This window comes from Scardinius erythrophthalmus (assembly GCF_964197995.2).
Source record: "Scardinius erythrophthalmus genome assembly, chromosome: 10".
In the NCBI taxonomy this organism is placed as follows: domain Eukaryota; kingdom Metazoa; phylum Chordata; class Actinopteri; order Cypriniformes; family Leuciscidae; genus Scardinius; species Scardinius erythrophthalmus.
In genome coordinates this window covers 8,422,115-8,440,453 of record NC_138230.1, presented here as the reverse complement: position 1 = coordinate 8,440,453, position 18,339 = coordinate 8,422,115, and the positions used below count along the sequence as shown (strand labels likewise).

Sequence of the window (18,339 nt, the reverse complement as noted above, 5' to 3'; positions counted from 1 at the left end):
ACTAAACTGTAATGGAATATTTTGTTCAGGAGTCATCTGTTTATTGGTTAGTCTCGCCACGGTGTTAAATAAGAACTTAGGATTGTTATGGTTGTTTTCTATTAGTTTGCGTAGATGCTCAGCCCTGGCCGCTTTTAGGGCCTTTTTATAACGTGACATACTGTCTTTCCATGCGATTCTAAAGACCTCTAAGTTGGTTTGTTTCCATTTACGCTCTAAATTACGGGTTTCTCTCTTTAGAACACGCGTAGTACTGTTGTACCATGGTGCTTTACTTTTCTCTCTGACCTTTTTTAATCTAATGGGCGCAACAATATCCAATGATCCAGAGAGAATGGTGCTCATAGTGCTAGTTAATTCCTCAAGTTCATCTGTTTGTTTGGGTTCACTGAGCAGCTGAGACAGATCCGATAAGCTGTTTGAAAAATTATCTATGGTGGATGGAAGGATTGTTCTGCCTAATCGATAACGCGGCGCAGCATGATATATTACAGGAGTACGTAATATGCAAGTTACCATGTAATGGTCAGTGACATCGTCACTTTGTGGAATGATATCTATATCGGTTGGATCGGTTCCATGTGATATAATTAAATCGAGTGTATGATTAAATCGATGAGTCGGTCCGGTAATGTTTTGCTTGACCCCAAAGGAGTTTAATAAATCAGTAAACGCAGCCCCTAACGCATCATTTTGATTATCTACATGGATATTAAAGTCTCCAACAATTAATGCTTTATCGAAGTTAACTAATAGGTCTGAGAGAAAATCTGCAAACTCTTTTAGGAAATCAGCGTAAGGCCCAGGCAATCTATATACGGTAGCCAAGGCTAGAGATAATAGGGATGTTTTTCTATCATCTAAGAGCGTAACATTTAGTACAAGTACTTCAAATGAAATAAACTTATAACCCGTTTTCTGAGTAACATTGAGAAAATCTCTATAGATTGTTGCAACACCGCCGCCACGACCATTCAGACGGGGCTCATGCTTATAGAAGTATCCAGGAGGAGTAGACTCATTTAAACCGAAATAATCATTTGGTTTAAGCCAGGTTTCAGTAAGGCAAAGTACATCGAAGCTATTATCTGTGACTATTTCATTTACAATAACTGCCTTAGGTGTGAGTGATCTAATGTTTAAAAGACCTAGCTTTAAAAATTGTTTTTGATTACCAATAGCAATATTTTCTGGTTTAATAACAATTAGATTTTTTCTAGATCCTGCAGTAGATTTATGATTTGATCTCACTAAACGAGGAATAGACACAGTTTCTATGCAATGTTCTACACTATTTATATCAGTTAAATTGGTGCAGCAGAGACTATGATTTGGACTTTTGTTTACTAGTCAAAAGGTATTTAACATTTTGGAGATGTTATCTGACAGAAGATCCGATCCGAATCTGTTTGGGTGTAAGCCATCAGCACGGTAAAGCCTAGGACGCTCCCAAAACAGATTCCAATTATTTACAAAGAGAAGTTTCTGCTCATTGCACCATGACATTAACCATTCATTAAGCGCAAATAATCTACTAAACTTTTCATGACCTAGTCGGTACGTGGGAAGCGGTCCTGACACAATAATCGTTATATCAGGCGATGTGCTGCGTACCGTATCGATCAGATTCCTGAAGTCTTTCTTCAAAACTTCCGTCTGGCGCAGTCTGATGTCGGCCCCTCCCGCGTGCAGGACAACGGTTCCGACGCGCTCGTTCAGAATCTCGGGAACGTGAGCAGCGACTTCGGAAACACGAGCACCAGGAAAGCAGTGACTATGCACCTTACTTTTATTTAACGTAACGTGTACGTGTCGAACGATGGAATCGCCGATGATCACAGCATCGCGTTCTGTTTCGCGAAGAGGGGAGAAGCGGTTTTGTGTGGATATCTCGAAAACCGGGAGGGTCGGAGAGAGTTTTCTTGGTCTAGACCTGACTCGCGACTTCCGCTGCGGAAAAATCCAGGCTTCGTGATGGCATGTTGGAGCCGGGGTGAACGAGACCATGGCTGATCGCGACCTCGACGTTCGGGACCGATGTTGAGGAACGCACGGAGTAGACGAGGTCGGAGTCAGCGGGTTAGTAACATTAATCTCTGATTTGTGTGCCTCGGCGCGCGATGTTTCGAGAGCCAAACGCCGGTCTATCAGCTCGGCTTTTCTTACTAAAAGGTCGTGGATCTGTTTCTCAACAGCTTCCAGCTCAGACTGCACCGCGTGCAGCTCAAATGTGTCCTCACCTGCACCAAAAGGTAGACTACTTACATTTGATATATTCGCCATTTTAACAGATGGACAGTAAGTTAAGTTAGCAACGACGCTACCAGTGATGCTATCAATATTAATACTAATTTATGGCTTAAGTCTTGGATATAATCCGTCTTTTCAGTGGTACGGGTGTAGAGTAGACGCACGATAGGTGAAAAATGTTTGTTTGTAACTTAAATGAGTGCGGAGAAGACGCGTTCAGCCGTGATCCACGGACGTAACCTATAAGAGTATCCAGCGTTGGATCACAAGGCTTGAGACGCGTCTGCTCAACAATCCGCGTTATAACTATGAGGTGAGGAAAAGTAGAAAATGTTCGTTGTAAGTGAGTTTAAAGAGAAATCAAGAATTATAAATCAATCGATGGAGCTCCAAAGACAACAACGCGCTCAGACGCGACGCATGCGCATTCGAAACAGGAAGTTCTATCTAGAAAAAGGAAGTTCTAAAAGAAAACACGTTGATAATGCTCAGTAAGAACGCCAGCAGTGTCGGGAGAAATGATACAACTCGGCTACTAACACACACAGCGTGTGTGTGTGTGTGTGTGTGTGTGTGTGTGTGTGTGTGTACATGTGTGTGTGTGTATATAACAGACAGATATATAGTTTTCACCTAATTTGAATTAATTACTTTCCTCATGACATTTATCCCAAAAACGTAGAGTTTATATATTTAAATGTATTATTTTTCAAGCACTGTCAGAGACATTAACACCTAAACTATGTGGGTGTACAGTATGTTCTGTTAAATGCGTGCAGAAACGAATCCCACAGCACGAGAGGACTGATTACCGTCTCTGGTGTCGACTGGAGACCCGCGGAGAGGAACACAGTTCTCCTTCAGGCTCAGCTGCGGGTACAGCGCTTTACTCTGGAACGACAGACGCCTCGTGTCTTTACTCACAATACCAACCAGGGTTATCATTTTCATTTTTTGGTCTTTTTTTTCACAATTTCATCTCTCACCTTTTGGTGTGGAGAATAGTCGTCCATCGTACTGAGGGAAAACAGGGAGAAATAACTTAGAGACACATTAGGAGACATGCATGTCTGTTGAACTGTGAGTCTGACAGTGGATAGAGAACTGAGAGACAGGAGATTCAACACTTCTGTCAGAGACGTGTGGGCCAGCTGTCTCCTGTGAGACTCCTCTCTCGCTCTACATCCATCTATCTGAAGAGTGAAGCTCTCACCGGAAGCCAAAATCATCACTGTGTCTGGGAGAAGTTTTGTTTTAACAGGAAAAGAGCAGGAATCATTTTCTCATCCCTCATTTCAACACAAAACCTTTCTGAGGAGAATAAAACGCTCACTTTATTATTTTTTTTCCTGTGACAAATGTGACCCTTGAAGATATTTAGTAAATTTCCAACCGTAAATATATAAAACATGTATTTTTGTGAGTGAATGCAGCACAATCACGAACATAAATGCACAACTTGAAAGGAGATTTTCTCAATGTTTTGATTTTTTTGCTCCCTCAGATTCCAGATTTTCAAACAGTTGTATCTCGAATATTGAATATTGTCCTATCCTAACAAACCATACATCTATGGAAATCTTGTTTATTCAACTTTCATATGATGTATAAATCTCAATTTCATAAATCTGACCCATGTGACTGGTTTTGTGGTCCAGGATCACAAAAGTATAAGATGATTGGGTTCAGAAGTTGCTCCTTTAGAGCTCAGGAAACTCAAATATCAATTTTGTCTCAAATGTTTCTCCCAAACTCCAATAAAAGAAATGAAAATAGACACAAATGAAGCAGTTATTGTCATACCGTTAGAGTATAGATAGAGCTACAAATGAATGTACAGCTCAGATTAATTAAGTTAAACAGGAGTTAAACAGCTCAGATTGGTCTTTGTCTTTGACTTTGGATTGCAGAATTTGGTGTTTTAAGCCAATCTGAGAACAATCTGAATCATTATTGAGATGTTTTCTGAAACTTTAAAAGAGACGTGAGACTATTGGTGTGTGTTTCTTGGGTCAAAAGTAGGAAAACTCAAACAAATCTGATTACATTGCTCTCCTGGACAAATAATTGAGATATTAAAGATATTCAAATGTACTTGATGAGAAGTGTTTGAGTTCATACTGACATCACTGACTTTTACTGAAAAATCTGAGCACAGTTTGAGACATTATCGAGATCTCTTTTGAAGAGAGATAGAGCACACAAAGAGAGAGAGAGAGAGAAAAAAAAGTCTAAATTTAATCTGATTACTGTCCAGGAGACACATTCAAATTAATTTGAGAAGTGTTTGAGTCCATACTGAGATCTCTGACTTTTATTTCCAAATATGAGCACAGTTTGAGACAATACGCCCAATTACCCTTCTGCCGCTCGGGAAGCCAATCAGAGTGAGCATAGCGTAACTCCGCCCCTCACGGCAGTCATAACTACACCTCCGAGTCCGGCACCTCATTTAGCGGGATTACGGACATGCGCCTGCCAAACCCCGAGGATGAGCAGCGGGAGGATCCGGCCCAAACGGGAACGTGTCCATGCTAAGCTCAATTCACTGAGGCTAAGCTGATGAACTGACGAACGTAAGGAGCTCAAAGAGAGCCACGGGATGTGTGTGTGTGTGTGTGTTCATCTGCATTCGCTTTACTTGTAAGGGCCACATCTGTCAAAATTAAGATCAAGTGATCTTCACTACTCAAGATGTCTCAATTAAAATAAAAAATGCCACATGTGCGACTCACTGTCTCCGGCGCAGAAGCTTCTGGAACTCCTTCAGGTCCTTCTCCAGCGTGGGGAACTCATAAACGTCCTCCAGCACGTATCGATACAGAGACTGCAGGAACACACCATACAGTTATATTAGTGGATTGATCGATTAGTGGATGTTTGGCCATTTTTAATTTTCAGAATCAGCCAATCACGTTTCCCATTTGGATGATAATACTTCAACAGCAGAACCGCCTACTATGATGATATACTATATTAAGTAATAACATAATACAAAATGCAACAACAACAAAAATCAATAACAACTCTATCATATATTCTTTCTTAAATACTTGAATAAGATTTCATTTTAAAGATTTAAATATATGGCCATTGCACATTGAATATACCAGAAAATTCCATATCATTAAATAAACATCTACTCAACAGTTACCAGTGATATTTTAGTACTATTTATATACTATTATAGAATTTATAAATGTTTTGAATTAGCTTTTATTTTTATACTTTTAGTTTTTATTTTAATTTTAGTTCAGGTTTTAGTAATTTTGTTATGTCCTTTTATGATTTATATTAGTTTTATTTTTTTTATTTTTTTTTAAGTTCTTTCATTTTAATATTTTGATCTAATATTTATATTTAGTTTTATTTCAGCTGTATTTCAAGTAACAATTTTTTGTTATAATACTGCCAGTTACAGGTAAAAAAAAAAAAAAAAAAAAAAAAAAATATATATATATATATATATATTTATAAATATGTATATAAGCAGAACTCTGTAGGAAAACACGTCTGGGTGACGACCGAATGTGTGTATATGAGAGACTGTGTGTTTTTGCAAGGGCACTTGACCTTGCATCCATGCTGGGCAGTAAAGGGAAGATTTATTACCCAGCATGCACTGGGAATGTATGTTATAATGGTGTACACTCCCTCAATGCATGCTGGCTAATGTCAGTACACAGATACAGTGAGGAAACAATGTACTTTTACTGTTTCAATGCTGTAAAACAACAGCACCTACATCCACATTCATGCACACACACACACACACACACACACACACACACACACACACACACACACACACACACACACACACACACACACACACACACACACACACACACACACACACGCAGAGTGTCTCAGCAGCATCATGTGCGTCTGTTCTCATCTGTTCTTAGCGTTTGATGGAATGTGAATGTTTTTGAGCGTGGTGTGTGTCGTGTGTGTAACTGAGCCGGTAACATGGAGCGTCCGCTGTGAGTGTGTCTGACCCATCACCCCCCCCAATTCTGCCTGTTACCAGGCAACTATCACCTGGGAAACGCTCCATGTAATGATCTATACGGCGACCGTGAAACATCCTCGTCACTGCAATGACACTACGGTTGCCATGGAAACACTGCGTGAGCGTGTGTGTGAGTGGGTGGAGACAAAAGCAGGTAAGAACAAGATGTACATTTGTGCTGCGTGTGTGTGTGTGTGTGTGTGTGTGTGTGTGTGTGTGTGTGTGTGTGTGTGTCTCTAATCTCCTGAAGATGACAGACTGAAATCTTTGAAACATCGACACACAAAAACCTCTACGTACTTCACAAACACTCAGTTTCAGAGAACACATGGTTAGTGCTTTTAATGACGCCTGAAGTGTGTTTTCTGAAGTGTTTTCATCTGCATGCGGCCTTGAGCGACGAGCAGAAGGGAGAAAAGATGTTTTCTGGACTAAACATGTGAAAAGCCATTAAACACACTCAAGTCCTGACATGAGGCCGAGACGATCCCCGAGGAGAAGCCGTGAGTGTGTGAGTCACCGGCGCTAAACTAAACTAGCAAACACACAGAGTGAGAGTTTAACACAATCACAGATCATCACAACACATTTCACTGCAGGTTCAGGCAACTAAACGCTTCTTATAGTTACTGACAGCCTTGACACTTTTTATAAAATATTAAAATATTACATAAATATAATGTTACATTTTTTTATTGTTTTGAGTAAATATGTAAAATCCAGGTAGAAATTTTCTCAGAAATATTATATAAATATACAAATATAAAATATTATTATTATTTATACAAAATATTTAAAATTTTGAGTAAATAGTGTGTAAAAACTTTTTACAGATAGACTTGAATAAATATATTTTAAATATTAAAATATTATATAAATATAATTTTACTGACAGTCTATGAAATATTTTAAAATTTTGCGTAAATATGTTAAATAAAAGGTAGATATTTTACTGACAGTCTTTTATATAAATATAAAAACATAAATGCAAAATCGTTTTTAATTTGAGTACATATTGTGTAAAAAACTTGTGGTTGTGTAAAAAATATTTTTAAATATTAAAATATAACAGATATAATTTTAATGAATTTTGAGTAAATATGTAAAATACAGGTAGAAATTCTACTGACAGTCTTAAAAAATATTTAAAATATTAAATAAATATATATACAATAATTTGAGTAAATATTGTGTAAATCAACTTGTAGAACTTTTACAGACAGACTATTTTAAATATCAAAATATTGCATAAATGTAAAAATATTAAATGTGTTTTTTTTAGTAAATATTGTGTAAAATTGGTAGCAATTTCACCGGCAGTCTTGAATTTTTTTTTTATATTATATATATATATATATATATATATATATATATATATATATATATATATATATATATATATAAATGTTGAATAAATATTTTGTAATATAACTTTTTATACGTGATTTTTCACCTCTTAGCTTTAGTTAAATGATCAGCATTACATTGGTCAGTGGTCATTGGTCATGCAGCTTTCGTATCTGCTTTTGAAAACGCATTAGATGACCAATATTGAAACCAACACACCAACAGCAGCAGAAGACAGACGGTTTACCCAGTTTTTAAATCACATCCGTAATACTTCCACCACACAGATTCCACTCATTAATATTATACATGGAATATATCAGTGTTATCATCACCTTCATGAAGAGTTTGACGTTCTCCTCCTCTCGCAGGAAGTCCTTGTAGAGCGTGCTCCACTGGGAGACCAGGTGCAGGACCTTCCTCTTCCTGAAGAGGGCCTCCTTTCCTTCCTCCTTCCCTCGGGAACGCTTGGTACAGTAGGTGAGATCTGGTTAAAGACCCACAACAGACTCTCTGTGCAAACCACATCAACTGAATCCACACACACACACTTCAGGCCTTTATGTGCGACTATAGCAAGGCTATACTGATTAACTATACAACATAAACAATATATCTGCATCTGGCATTTCAGAAGCATGCTACAGTGAGTGTTTTTGTGAGCACGCTGCAGTGATGGGGAAGGATATTGTCCCAGCAGGGCTTGGCAGAGCTCACTGGTGGACATGAAGACCAGATACGTCAACAAGAAGTCGTCCAGAAGCATTTCTGAAAGACAAACGCACAGTAACACATGATGGACCACCGCATCCAGATAGATTAATGCTGTTCCCATCATCAGCAGATATTAGCACAATTAAGCAGACCGTCAGCTGATCTACAGTGCACTCTCCTGGAAGGCATGTTTAATGAGAACTTTAATGAGATTCATGAGCGTGGGGTTAATTAGTGCTGTTTGATGAGGCAGGCGTCACTATTACTAGTGCTCATACTAGGGGTTAGTGATTTGAACAAACACCTGACGCTACGCACTGAACCATAGAGTTTCTTGTTGAGGAAATGTGTCATGTTACTTTATATATATATATATATATATATATATATATATATATATATATATATATATATATATATATATATATATATATATATATATATATATATATATATATATATATATATATATATATATATATTTATAAATACTGTTTTATTTTGAGTAGATATTGTGTAAAATACTGATAGAGATTACAATAAATTCAACCCACTTGCAAAGAAAATTTCAAAATATTATACAAAATATAATTATTTTATTGTTGTTTTTAAACACTGGAAGAAATTGTATTGACATTACCAAAAAAACAAAAAACATTACAATATTACATACATATAACAATATAAATAACAGAAACTATTTTAATTTTGAGTAAATATTGTGTAAATATTTTCTCACAGTCCTAAATAATCTATTTTTTTCTTACTATTTAATATATACATAGATATAGACAGCCTTAAATAAGAAAAAAAACATTATATATATATATATATATATATATATATATATATATATATATATATATATATATATATATAAAGAGTTAAAAAAAAAATAGAGTAAATATTATGTAATACTGGTAGAAATTTTACTGGCAGTAATGAAATCTATTTTAAAATATTCAAACCACAAAGACTTTCTGCACTGCATTCCTCTAAAACCCACAAACCCCTTCTTCATCTCCCTTCATCCTTTCTGTTTGTCTTCTCTGCGTCTGCTGATAAATATTCATTTCCATTTTTATCATCGAATGCCTGTGCTAACAGAACGCCGGCCCACAATCCATCGCTCTATTTTCACCGACTGCTGAGAGACAGACCCGAATAAGAGTCAGAAGACGCAGGAGGGATGAAATGTGTGAATTATACAGTGACTTTCAGAGAGGTCACAGTCAAAACCAAACGTTTGATCACTTTGTCTAACTCAACTCAAACTGTCTTTAGACGCTTCTAGCACAGTTAGCCAATCGCGTACTATATGGAATTCATTTCATACTAAAAACTAACGTATTTGTGATATGTAAATCTTTTGAAAAACTGCCAGAATTTAGATGATTTATGATGATCTTAACAAAATAAAAATATTCATTCCGCAAATGAAAACATTTTCTGTCAGGATCATCATAAATCATTTATCACAATTATCAATTATCACTTTTATGTATATATATATATATATATATATATAAACTAAATATGTTTCAATTTTTCAAAATAACATTTTATTAACATTTTTACTAACTCTAAAAAATTTAAATATTAAATGAATATAAAAATGTAAATAACTTTTTTTATATAAATACTGTTTTATTTTGAGCAGATATTGTGTAAAATACTGATAATAAATTCAACCCACTTGCAAAGAAAATTTCAAAATATTATACAAAATATACTTATAATTCTTTTATTGTTTTTCAACACTGGTAGAAATTGTATAGACAGTACCCAAAAAAAATACATTACAATATTAAATAAATTTAACAATATAAATAACAAAAGCGTTTTTAATTTTGAGAAAATATTGTGTAAAATACTGAAAAAACGTCTCGGTTACGGATGTAACCCTCGTTCCCTGAGTGGGAACGGAGACGTTACGTCGGATGACGACGATTGGGGTTTCGCTTAGAAGCCTATCACCTTCGAGTATATAAAACGAGCCAATGGCAATGAAATGCCATGGGTCTGCGGAATTTGCATAGCGTAACTCCGCCCGCCGCAGGGGGTATATAAGGAAGTGCGCTGGCAACATGCAGATATGTCTTCGCTGAGGAGTCGAGACTGGACCCAGGCGTTTTTCAGCGGTACAGCGGAAGTGGCAGGAAGACGTAACGTCTCCGTTCCCACTCAGGGAACGAGGGTTACATCCGTAACCGAGACGTTCCCTTTCGTGGTCACTCCGAGTTACGTCAGATGACGACGATTGGGGTTCCAGTCTAATCACGCCACCTCGGCTGTCTTCCAGTGCCCTGCGTAAGTCTGAGCTCCCTGTTGTGAGACTAGCACGAACGAAGGAGTCCTACTTAACACAGGGATACCAAGGTACACTGGGAAGCATATCTCAGAGAGAAATATGCAATCATGCCCAGCCATTGATGGGGGGGGACTTAGAATACACATATGACCCAGAGGGATGCATATGGAGAATCACTGGGCTGTCCAGCCGCAGGTGGAATTTTAAACCCCAGGGGTGGCAAGGTGGCTTGCCAAGGGAAAGACACACGCTCACAAGGAGACTTACAGTGGAATACACATGTGGGGGTTGCCCAGAGGGGGAACCATGCACATGGAGGCACCTAGTCAAGCGCAAAAGCTGCGTTATGGCAAAATGGCATAAGTCAGGCGTTGACATCACCAGTGCTGGAGGAAACTCAGAGCTTATCAGACTCACCTGAGAGAAATATCGCACGTATCCCGTCCGTGGAGAGGAATGGCGAGCAAGCGAAGACACCTGAGCAGAATCTAGCACCGGCTGGTTGAAGCGAGTACATGAGAAGAAACTGGCTCTACGCGGAGATTATAGAATCTCGCGAATGTGTTGGGTGTCGCCCAGCCTGCAGCTCTACAAATGTCTGATAGCGATGCGCCATGCGCTAGAGCCCAAGAGGAAGCCACACTACGTGTGGAGTGGGCTTTCACACCAAGGGGGCACGGACGACCTTGCTGCTGGTATGCCAAAGCAATGGTATCCACTATCCAGTGAGATAACCTTTGCTTTGAGAGAGCCTTTCCCTTCAGCTTCCCACCATGACAGACAAAGAGCTGGTCTGAGGTCCTGAAACGCCGCGTTCTGTCTACGTAAGCACGGAGGGCGCGTACTGGACAGAGCAGTGCCAAGGCTGGGTCTGCCTCCTCCAAGGGCAGCGCTTGCAGGTTCACTACCTGGTCTCGAAAGGGTGTGGTAGGAACCTTGGGCACATATCCAAGCCGGGGTCTCAGGATCACGTGAGAGTCAGCCGGCCCAAATTCCAGGCACGCTTCGTCAACCGAAAATGCCTGCAGGTCCCCTACCCTCTTGATGGAGGCCAATGCAACCAGGAGCGCTGTCTTCATTGACAGGAACTTAAGCTCCACTGATTGCAAAGGCTTAAATGGAGCACTCTGCAGGGCAGTTAGAACCACTGAGAGGTCCCAAGAGGGAACGAGGGGAGGACGAGGAGGATTTAGTCTCCTCGCTCCCCTCAGGAACCTGACGATCAGGTCGTGCTTTCCCAGAGACTTACCATCAACTGCTTCGTGATGTGCGGCAATGGCGGCAACATACACTTTCAGGGTGGAGGGAGACAGCCTTCGCTCCAACCCTTCTTGCAGGAAGGAAAGCACGACACTGATCGGGCATTTCGTGGGTTCTTGATGTTTAGAAGAACACCAGTTGACGAAGAGGTTCCACTTCAACGCATAGGCATGTCTCGTGGACGATGCTCTAGCGGAAGTGATGGTAGCCACCACCGCAGGTGGTAGGGTACTCAAACCTGCCTCGTCCCGTCCAGGAGCCACACGTGGAGGTTCCAAAGATCGGGACGAGGGTGCCATAAGGTGCCCCGTCCCTGAGAAAGGAGGTCCTTCCTCAGAGGGATTGGCCAGGGAGGTGCTGTCGCGAGGAGTACTAGTTCGGAGAACCAGGTCCGGTTGGGCCAATACGGGGCAACCAGAATGACCTGCTCCTCGTCCTCCCTGATCTTGCGCAAGGTCTGCGCAAGAAGGCTCACTGGGGGAAACGCATACTTGCGTAGGCCCCGCGGCCAGCTGTGCGCCAGTGCATCCGTGCCGAGCGTGCCCTCAGTCAGGGAATAAAACAGGTCGCAATGGGACGAGTCGTGGGAGGCAAACAGGTCTACCTGTGCGTCGCCGAACTGATCCCAAATCAGCTGAACCGTCCGGGGATGGAGTCGCCATTCTCCAGCGAGAGGCCGAACTCGAGACAGCTCGTCGGCCGCCTGGTTCAGGTGTCCCGGGATATAAATGGCTCGAAGCGACCTCAGATGCTTCTGACTCCATATGAGGAGGTGGCGAGCGAGTTGCGACATACGGCGGGAGCGTAGACCACCTTGATGGTTGATGTACGCTACTGTTGCGGTATTGTCTGATCGGACTAGTACGTGCTGACCCCTGAGCAGCGCATGGAAGCGGTGCAGGGCGAGACGTACAGCCAGCAACTCGAGGCAATTGACATGCCAAAGGCGCTGGGGTCCTGTCCAGGAGCCCGCGGCAGCATGACCATTGCACATGGCGCCCCAGCCCGTGTTGGAGGCATCTGTTGATACAACAACATGCCGGGAAACTCGTTCTAAGGGCACTCCGGCCCGTAGAAAACTGAGGTTCGCCCACGGGGTGAAGGTCTGACGGCAGGCTGGAGTCACTGGGACTTGGAGCGTGCCGTGTTGCCATGCCCACCTCGGGACTCGATCGCGAAGCCAAAGCTGAAGCGGTCTCATATGAAGCAATCCCAGTGGCGTTACTGCGGCTGCGGATGCCATATGCCCCAGGAGCCTCTGAAAAAGTTTCAGTGGAACCGCACTCTTGCCCTCGAACTGACAAAGACAAGTCAGCAGTGACTGCGCGCGCTCGCTCGTAAGCTGCGCGCACATGGCGACCGAGTTGATCTCCATACCGAGAAAAGAGATCCTCTGCACGGGGCAGAGTTTGCTCTTCTCCCAGTTGACCCGAAGGCCCAGACGAGCTAGGTGCCGGAGCACTAGGTCCCTGTGTTCGCAAACCTGGTCTCGAGAGTGAGCTAGGATCAGCCAGTCGTCGAGATAGTTCAGGATGCGAACCCCGTGTTCCCGGAGGAGAACAAGGGCTGCCTCGACGACCTTCGTAAAGACGCGAGGAGACAGGGCTAGCCCGAAAGGGATAACCGCGTACTGGTAAGCCTGCCCCTCGAAAGCAAACCGTAGAAACGGTCTGTGTCGAGGTAAAATGGAGACATGGAAGTAGGCGTCCTTCAGGTCGATCGCTGCAAACCAATCCTGCGGCCGTACACACTGGAGGATGTGTTTGGCCGTTAGCATCTTGAACGGCAGCCTGTGAAGGGAGCGGTTCAAGACGCGCAGGTCGAGGATTGGCCGTAACCCACCGGACTTCTTGGGTACAATGAAGTAAGGGCTGTAGAAGCCGGACTTCATTTCGGCTGGAGGGACAATCTCGATCGCACCCTTCGCCAGCAGGGTGGCGACCTCCGCTCTCATGACAGGGGCATTGCCACCGACCATAGTGAAGCGGACTCCCCTGAAGCGGGGAGGAGATCGCGCGAACTGAATCGCGTAGCCGAGCCTGATGGTTCTCGCGACCCAGCGGGACAGTCTGGGAAGCTCTAGCCAGGCCTCCAGAAATTGCACCAGGGGGGTCATACGAACCACAGACGTACCGTCGGTGGGGCAGCGAGGCGGAATGACCGGCACCGGCGAGGGTGGCATAGCGGCCCTGTGCGGGGGCACGGTCATTAACCGCGTCCTGCCAGAGGAGGCCAGGGGAGGGCGCGCGTCCCACGGGGGCGTGCTCTGGCAGGGGTCTGGCGACAGAGGGGGATGAGAGGAGCGTGGCCCGTGGGCGGCGCGTGCTGTCATCCCGCACCTCTGGGACAGAGGAGGGCGGCAGTGGCGGGACCCGAGGGTGGCGCGCACTGTGGCCCTCGGGCTCTGTGGGCTCAGGATTGGGGAATTCGATTCTGTCTTCAACCACATTAGGGTGCTGCCCGTCGTGGGACGAGCAGCGGGGAGTGGAGAACAAAAGATTCTCCCCCGGCCCTCCACCGGGGGAAGGAGTGGCCCTGCTACCACCTCCTGGACAGAAAGGAAAGCCAATCCTGAGCTGCCCGTCTCAGGAGCGCCGCTTAGCCTGGCGTTTAGCGGGCTGCGGGGCTGGAGAGGGCTGTGGCGCCTTCCTACGGCTTCCTCCACGACGCGGCCCAGATGAAGGCTGCTGCTGGGGCCGTGCGGGAGGGGCGGGAGCCGCGGGAGGGCGCCCTCGGCGGCGAGCAGGCTGAGGATTCTGTGCCGACGGCTGAGCAGCGGAGCGTCGGGGCAGAATGTGCTTAATCGCCTCAGTCTGCTTCTGGGCAGTCGAGAACTGTTGGGCAAAGTCCTCGACTGCACCGCCGAAAAGGCCGGCCTGGGATATGGGAGCGTCAAGCAGACGAGTCCGCTCGGGCTCACGCATATCGGCCAGGTTCAGCCAGAGATGTCGCTCCTGGACCACAGCTGTGGACATCACCAAACCCAGGGAGCGCGCGGTCACCTTCGTCGCCCAGAGAGCGAGGTCGGTGGCGGCACGCAGCTCATCAAAGAGCCCTGGGTCTGTCCTACCCTCGTGCATATCACGGAGCATCTTGGCCTGGTAGACCTGTAAGATGGCCATGGCATGCAAAGAGGCAGCTGCCTGTCCCGCCGCTCTGTAAGACTTCGCCACCATGGTAGACGAGAATCTACAGGCTTTGGACGGGTGCTTTGGATCACCACGTGATGAAGCGCTTGCCGGACACAGCTGCATCGCGACAGAACGTTCAACCGTGGGAATCCCAGTGTACCCACAAGCATCAGCTCTATCGAGGGGAGGAAAGGCGGAGAAAGCCGACGAACGATCGCGGGAAGACATGGGAGCCTTCCAGGACCGCGTGACTTCCTCATGCACTTCCGGGAAGAATGGTATTGGGGTTGGGCGGCGACGGGTGTCAGCGGCCGCTCCCAAAAACCAATCATCCAGCCGCGAGCGCACCGGATCTGGTGGCGGGGACCACTCTAATCCAATGGCCGCGGCTGCCCGGGAAAGCATGGCAGTCAGCTCGGGATCAGACTCGGGCAATGCTGGCACGCCCGAGGGCGGCAACACAGCCGAATCCTCACTTCCCGAGGACTCACGCCCACCTCGTGATGCAGCGATCGACATCGTATCCTCTTCTGGATCGCCAAACGAAACGCGCGGGGCCTCCGTAGAGGGACCAGCGGTCTCGGTTTGGACACTCGCGGGTACCGATGCTGAAGAGGGGTGTGTGGACCGTGGACGTGTCGGCGGTATGTCCCACACAGTCACCCTCAGGTCACCCTGGCCACCAGCCGAAGTACAGCCTCCTGGGGAGACCGTAGATCGGGGTGTGGATGAGGGGACTCTCGCTCTGACGAGCTCATTGAGTCTCGACCGCAGCATGGAGATGGTCATGTTCCCGCAATGGGAACATGAGTCATCCACAAACGCTGCTTTAGCGTGATCAACGCCCAAACACGCTAAGCAGAGATTGTGCCCATCAGAAAAGAATATGTCGCGACCGCAACCAGAAGTGCACGGGCGAGGCATCTTTAAAAAGACGTGCCGCGTGCAATGCTCTTTTTGTGAGAGGAAAAACTCCGCGAATGTTGAAGCGAACAGGGAGAAACACACTATCTGTCAGATCACTGAGCAGATCAGCAGGGTAGTGAGCACTCGCTGAAATCGCCGTCACACCAACACCGGAGAGTTCGCTCGTCTCGAAGGGAATGAGAAGAATAACTCAGAATATTTGGCTTGCAGGAGTGGAGAAGTTCTCGGCTCCGAAGCGAAAACATATCTGCATGTTGCCAGCGCACTTCCTTATATACCCCCTGCGGCGGGTGGAGTTACGCTATGCAAATTCCGCAGACCCATGGCATTTCATTGCCATTGGCTCGTTTTATATACTCGAAGGTGATAGGCTTCTAAGCGAAACCCCAATCGTCGTCATCCGACGTAACTCGGAGTGACCACGAAAGGGAACTGTTGTCGTTCTTCTCGTCAAGTGAAGGTAGGGATGCACTGAAATAAAATTTTTGGCTGATACGATAACCGATAATTCTTTATATTTGAAAGCCAATAACCGATTTATTGGCCGATAAACCTGAATCCAAATTTGTATATAATTTTTGAGAGCATGATTACAAAAAACAAAGTCTCACCATTAAAAACCATGTCCCAAGCACACAATTATAATTATAATTATTATAATTCTCATTATAATTTTATGTAACCTATATGACAGACTTGCGCTGCACATGTTGCACTTGAATGTATTTTCCTTTTTGAAGTGATTCCAATCATATTTCAAGCAATTCAAAACCATCATAATGCACACTGCGCATTTGAAAGAAATAATCCATTATTTATCGGCTTTAATACATCGGCAACATTTTCTTATCGGGTCGATACGATAACTTTAAAAATGTACATATATCGGCTGATACCGATATGGTGGCTGATATATCGTGCATCCCTAATGACTAACTTTTGAATAAAAATTCTACATTGTTACCGAAACGATTAAAAAGCAGATTTAGATTATCGGTTAGGGCTGCACGATATTGAAGAAAAGTGTGATATGTGATAGCTCATTAAATAATGCGATATACGATAATGCTTAAAGTGTATAAAATACACTTAAATTATCTTTAAAATATATTTAAAATTATATAACCTTACATACGTGTTCCACATTCTTTTTGTGACGAGAAAACATCCCTACAGCTTCTGAAAGTGAACATCAGTGTTTTACTGTATAAGAAGTGTTATTTTAACATCAGTGTAAAACACAGGGTTTAGGGGTTCAGGTTATCCTACATTAGGTTTATTTAACAACAGAAACTGAATAATCAAATGTAAAAATAAAACACTGCTTAGTTTTCACTATGAATTAAGTATATATATCCTGATTCTTATTAAAGCTACAAAAGTTATTCAGCCAAGAGCAGTGAGTGATTTTCTCTTCGTCTTTTGTTCATGTCCCCAGTTATTGCAAGCAGTTGCGATATGCAAATTGCGATATATACATTTGCGATATTTTGATAATTTCGATATATTGTGCAGCCCTATTATCGGTTCTGTATATATAGCTATTTTTTAATACCCCCATATGGAGATGGTTCAATGTTTAGTTCTTGCAGTCAGACTGACCATTAAAAGCTCTCCTTTAATTCAAATATGAGTTTGCAACACCCAAGAAAGCAAAAGCAACTGGATTTTTGCCTCATTCATAGTCATAATGATTAAATTCACACCTCTCTCTCCTAAAAATACCACTGATGCTTGTGCTTCTCTGAACTGCTGGTTTCCCGCCGGGAAAGCAGTAACACGACTTCTCATGAAGTCTCTGAACAATTATCACTGAACACTGACGCAGGTCTGAACACAAACACTGACTCAGAGTCTGGAGAAATGATACAGCGTTTGACATTTTACACCGCTCTAGGCGGAGCACGGCGAGTCGGGTCAGTCTAACACCAGTATCTGAAGGCGACTGGGCGTCTAATGAGAAACTACCACCAAAACACACACGTCTGCAGTGATCCGGGAGGAAATAGTGAGACTGTTGGCATTTACAAAAGGTAAAAAGCCTTTCTCTCTCCTTAGCAGCGTGACGTACATTTTAATGCTAAACACAGCTGCCAACACACCGGTAATTACCCAGGATGCACTGCACTGTGAGGCTAATTTATCGCCTATGGGTGTGTTATTCACCACACAAGGGTCATTGAATTACACTCACACACAATATACGCATGCACAAACATGCACACACACAGAAAAACTCATTATCTTGTTGCTGTTCTCTGTTCTTCCTCACCTCACACCATCCCACAGCATCTTTCTCCTCATTTGGTGTCTTTGATTAAATGCAAATATTAAAAACTCTCAGTGAAGATGTTTAAACTTCTTTCATATAAAAAAGATGTTAT

At 43.5% G+C, this 18,339-nt stretch overlaps 1 protein-coding gene across 1 annotated transcript in view; it reads right to left on the bottom strand.

The window, feature by feature from the left end:
* Positions 1-18,339, bottom strand: part of rapgef5a (Rap guanine nucleotide exchange factor (GEF) 5a) — a gene marked incomplete at its 5' end in the record, with an annotated part of 72,868 nt that overhangs the window by 10,709 nt on the left and 43,820 nt on the right. Inside the window, 5 exons of the mRNA XM_081375748.1 lie at positions 3,063-3,141; positions 3,237-3,267; positions 4,986-5,077; positions 7,948-8,099; positions 8,279-8,380. Coding sequence (XP_081231874.1) covers positions 3,063-3,141; positions 3,237-3,267; positions 4,986-5,077; positions 7,948-8,099; positions 8,279-8,380 — 456 coding nt within the window. The remainder of the gene's footprint in view (positions 1-3,062; positions 3,142-3,236; positions 3,268-4,985; positions 5,078-7,947; positions 8,100-8,278; positions 8,381-18,339) is intronic.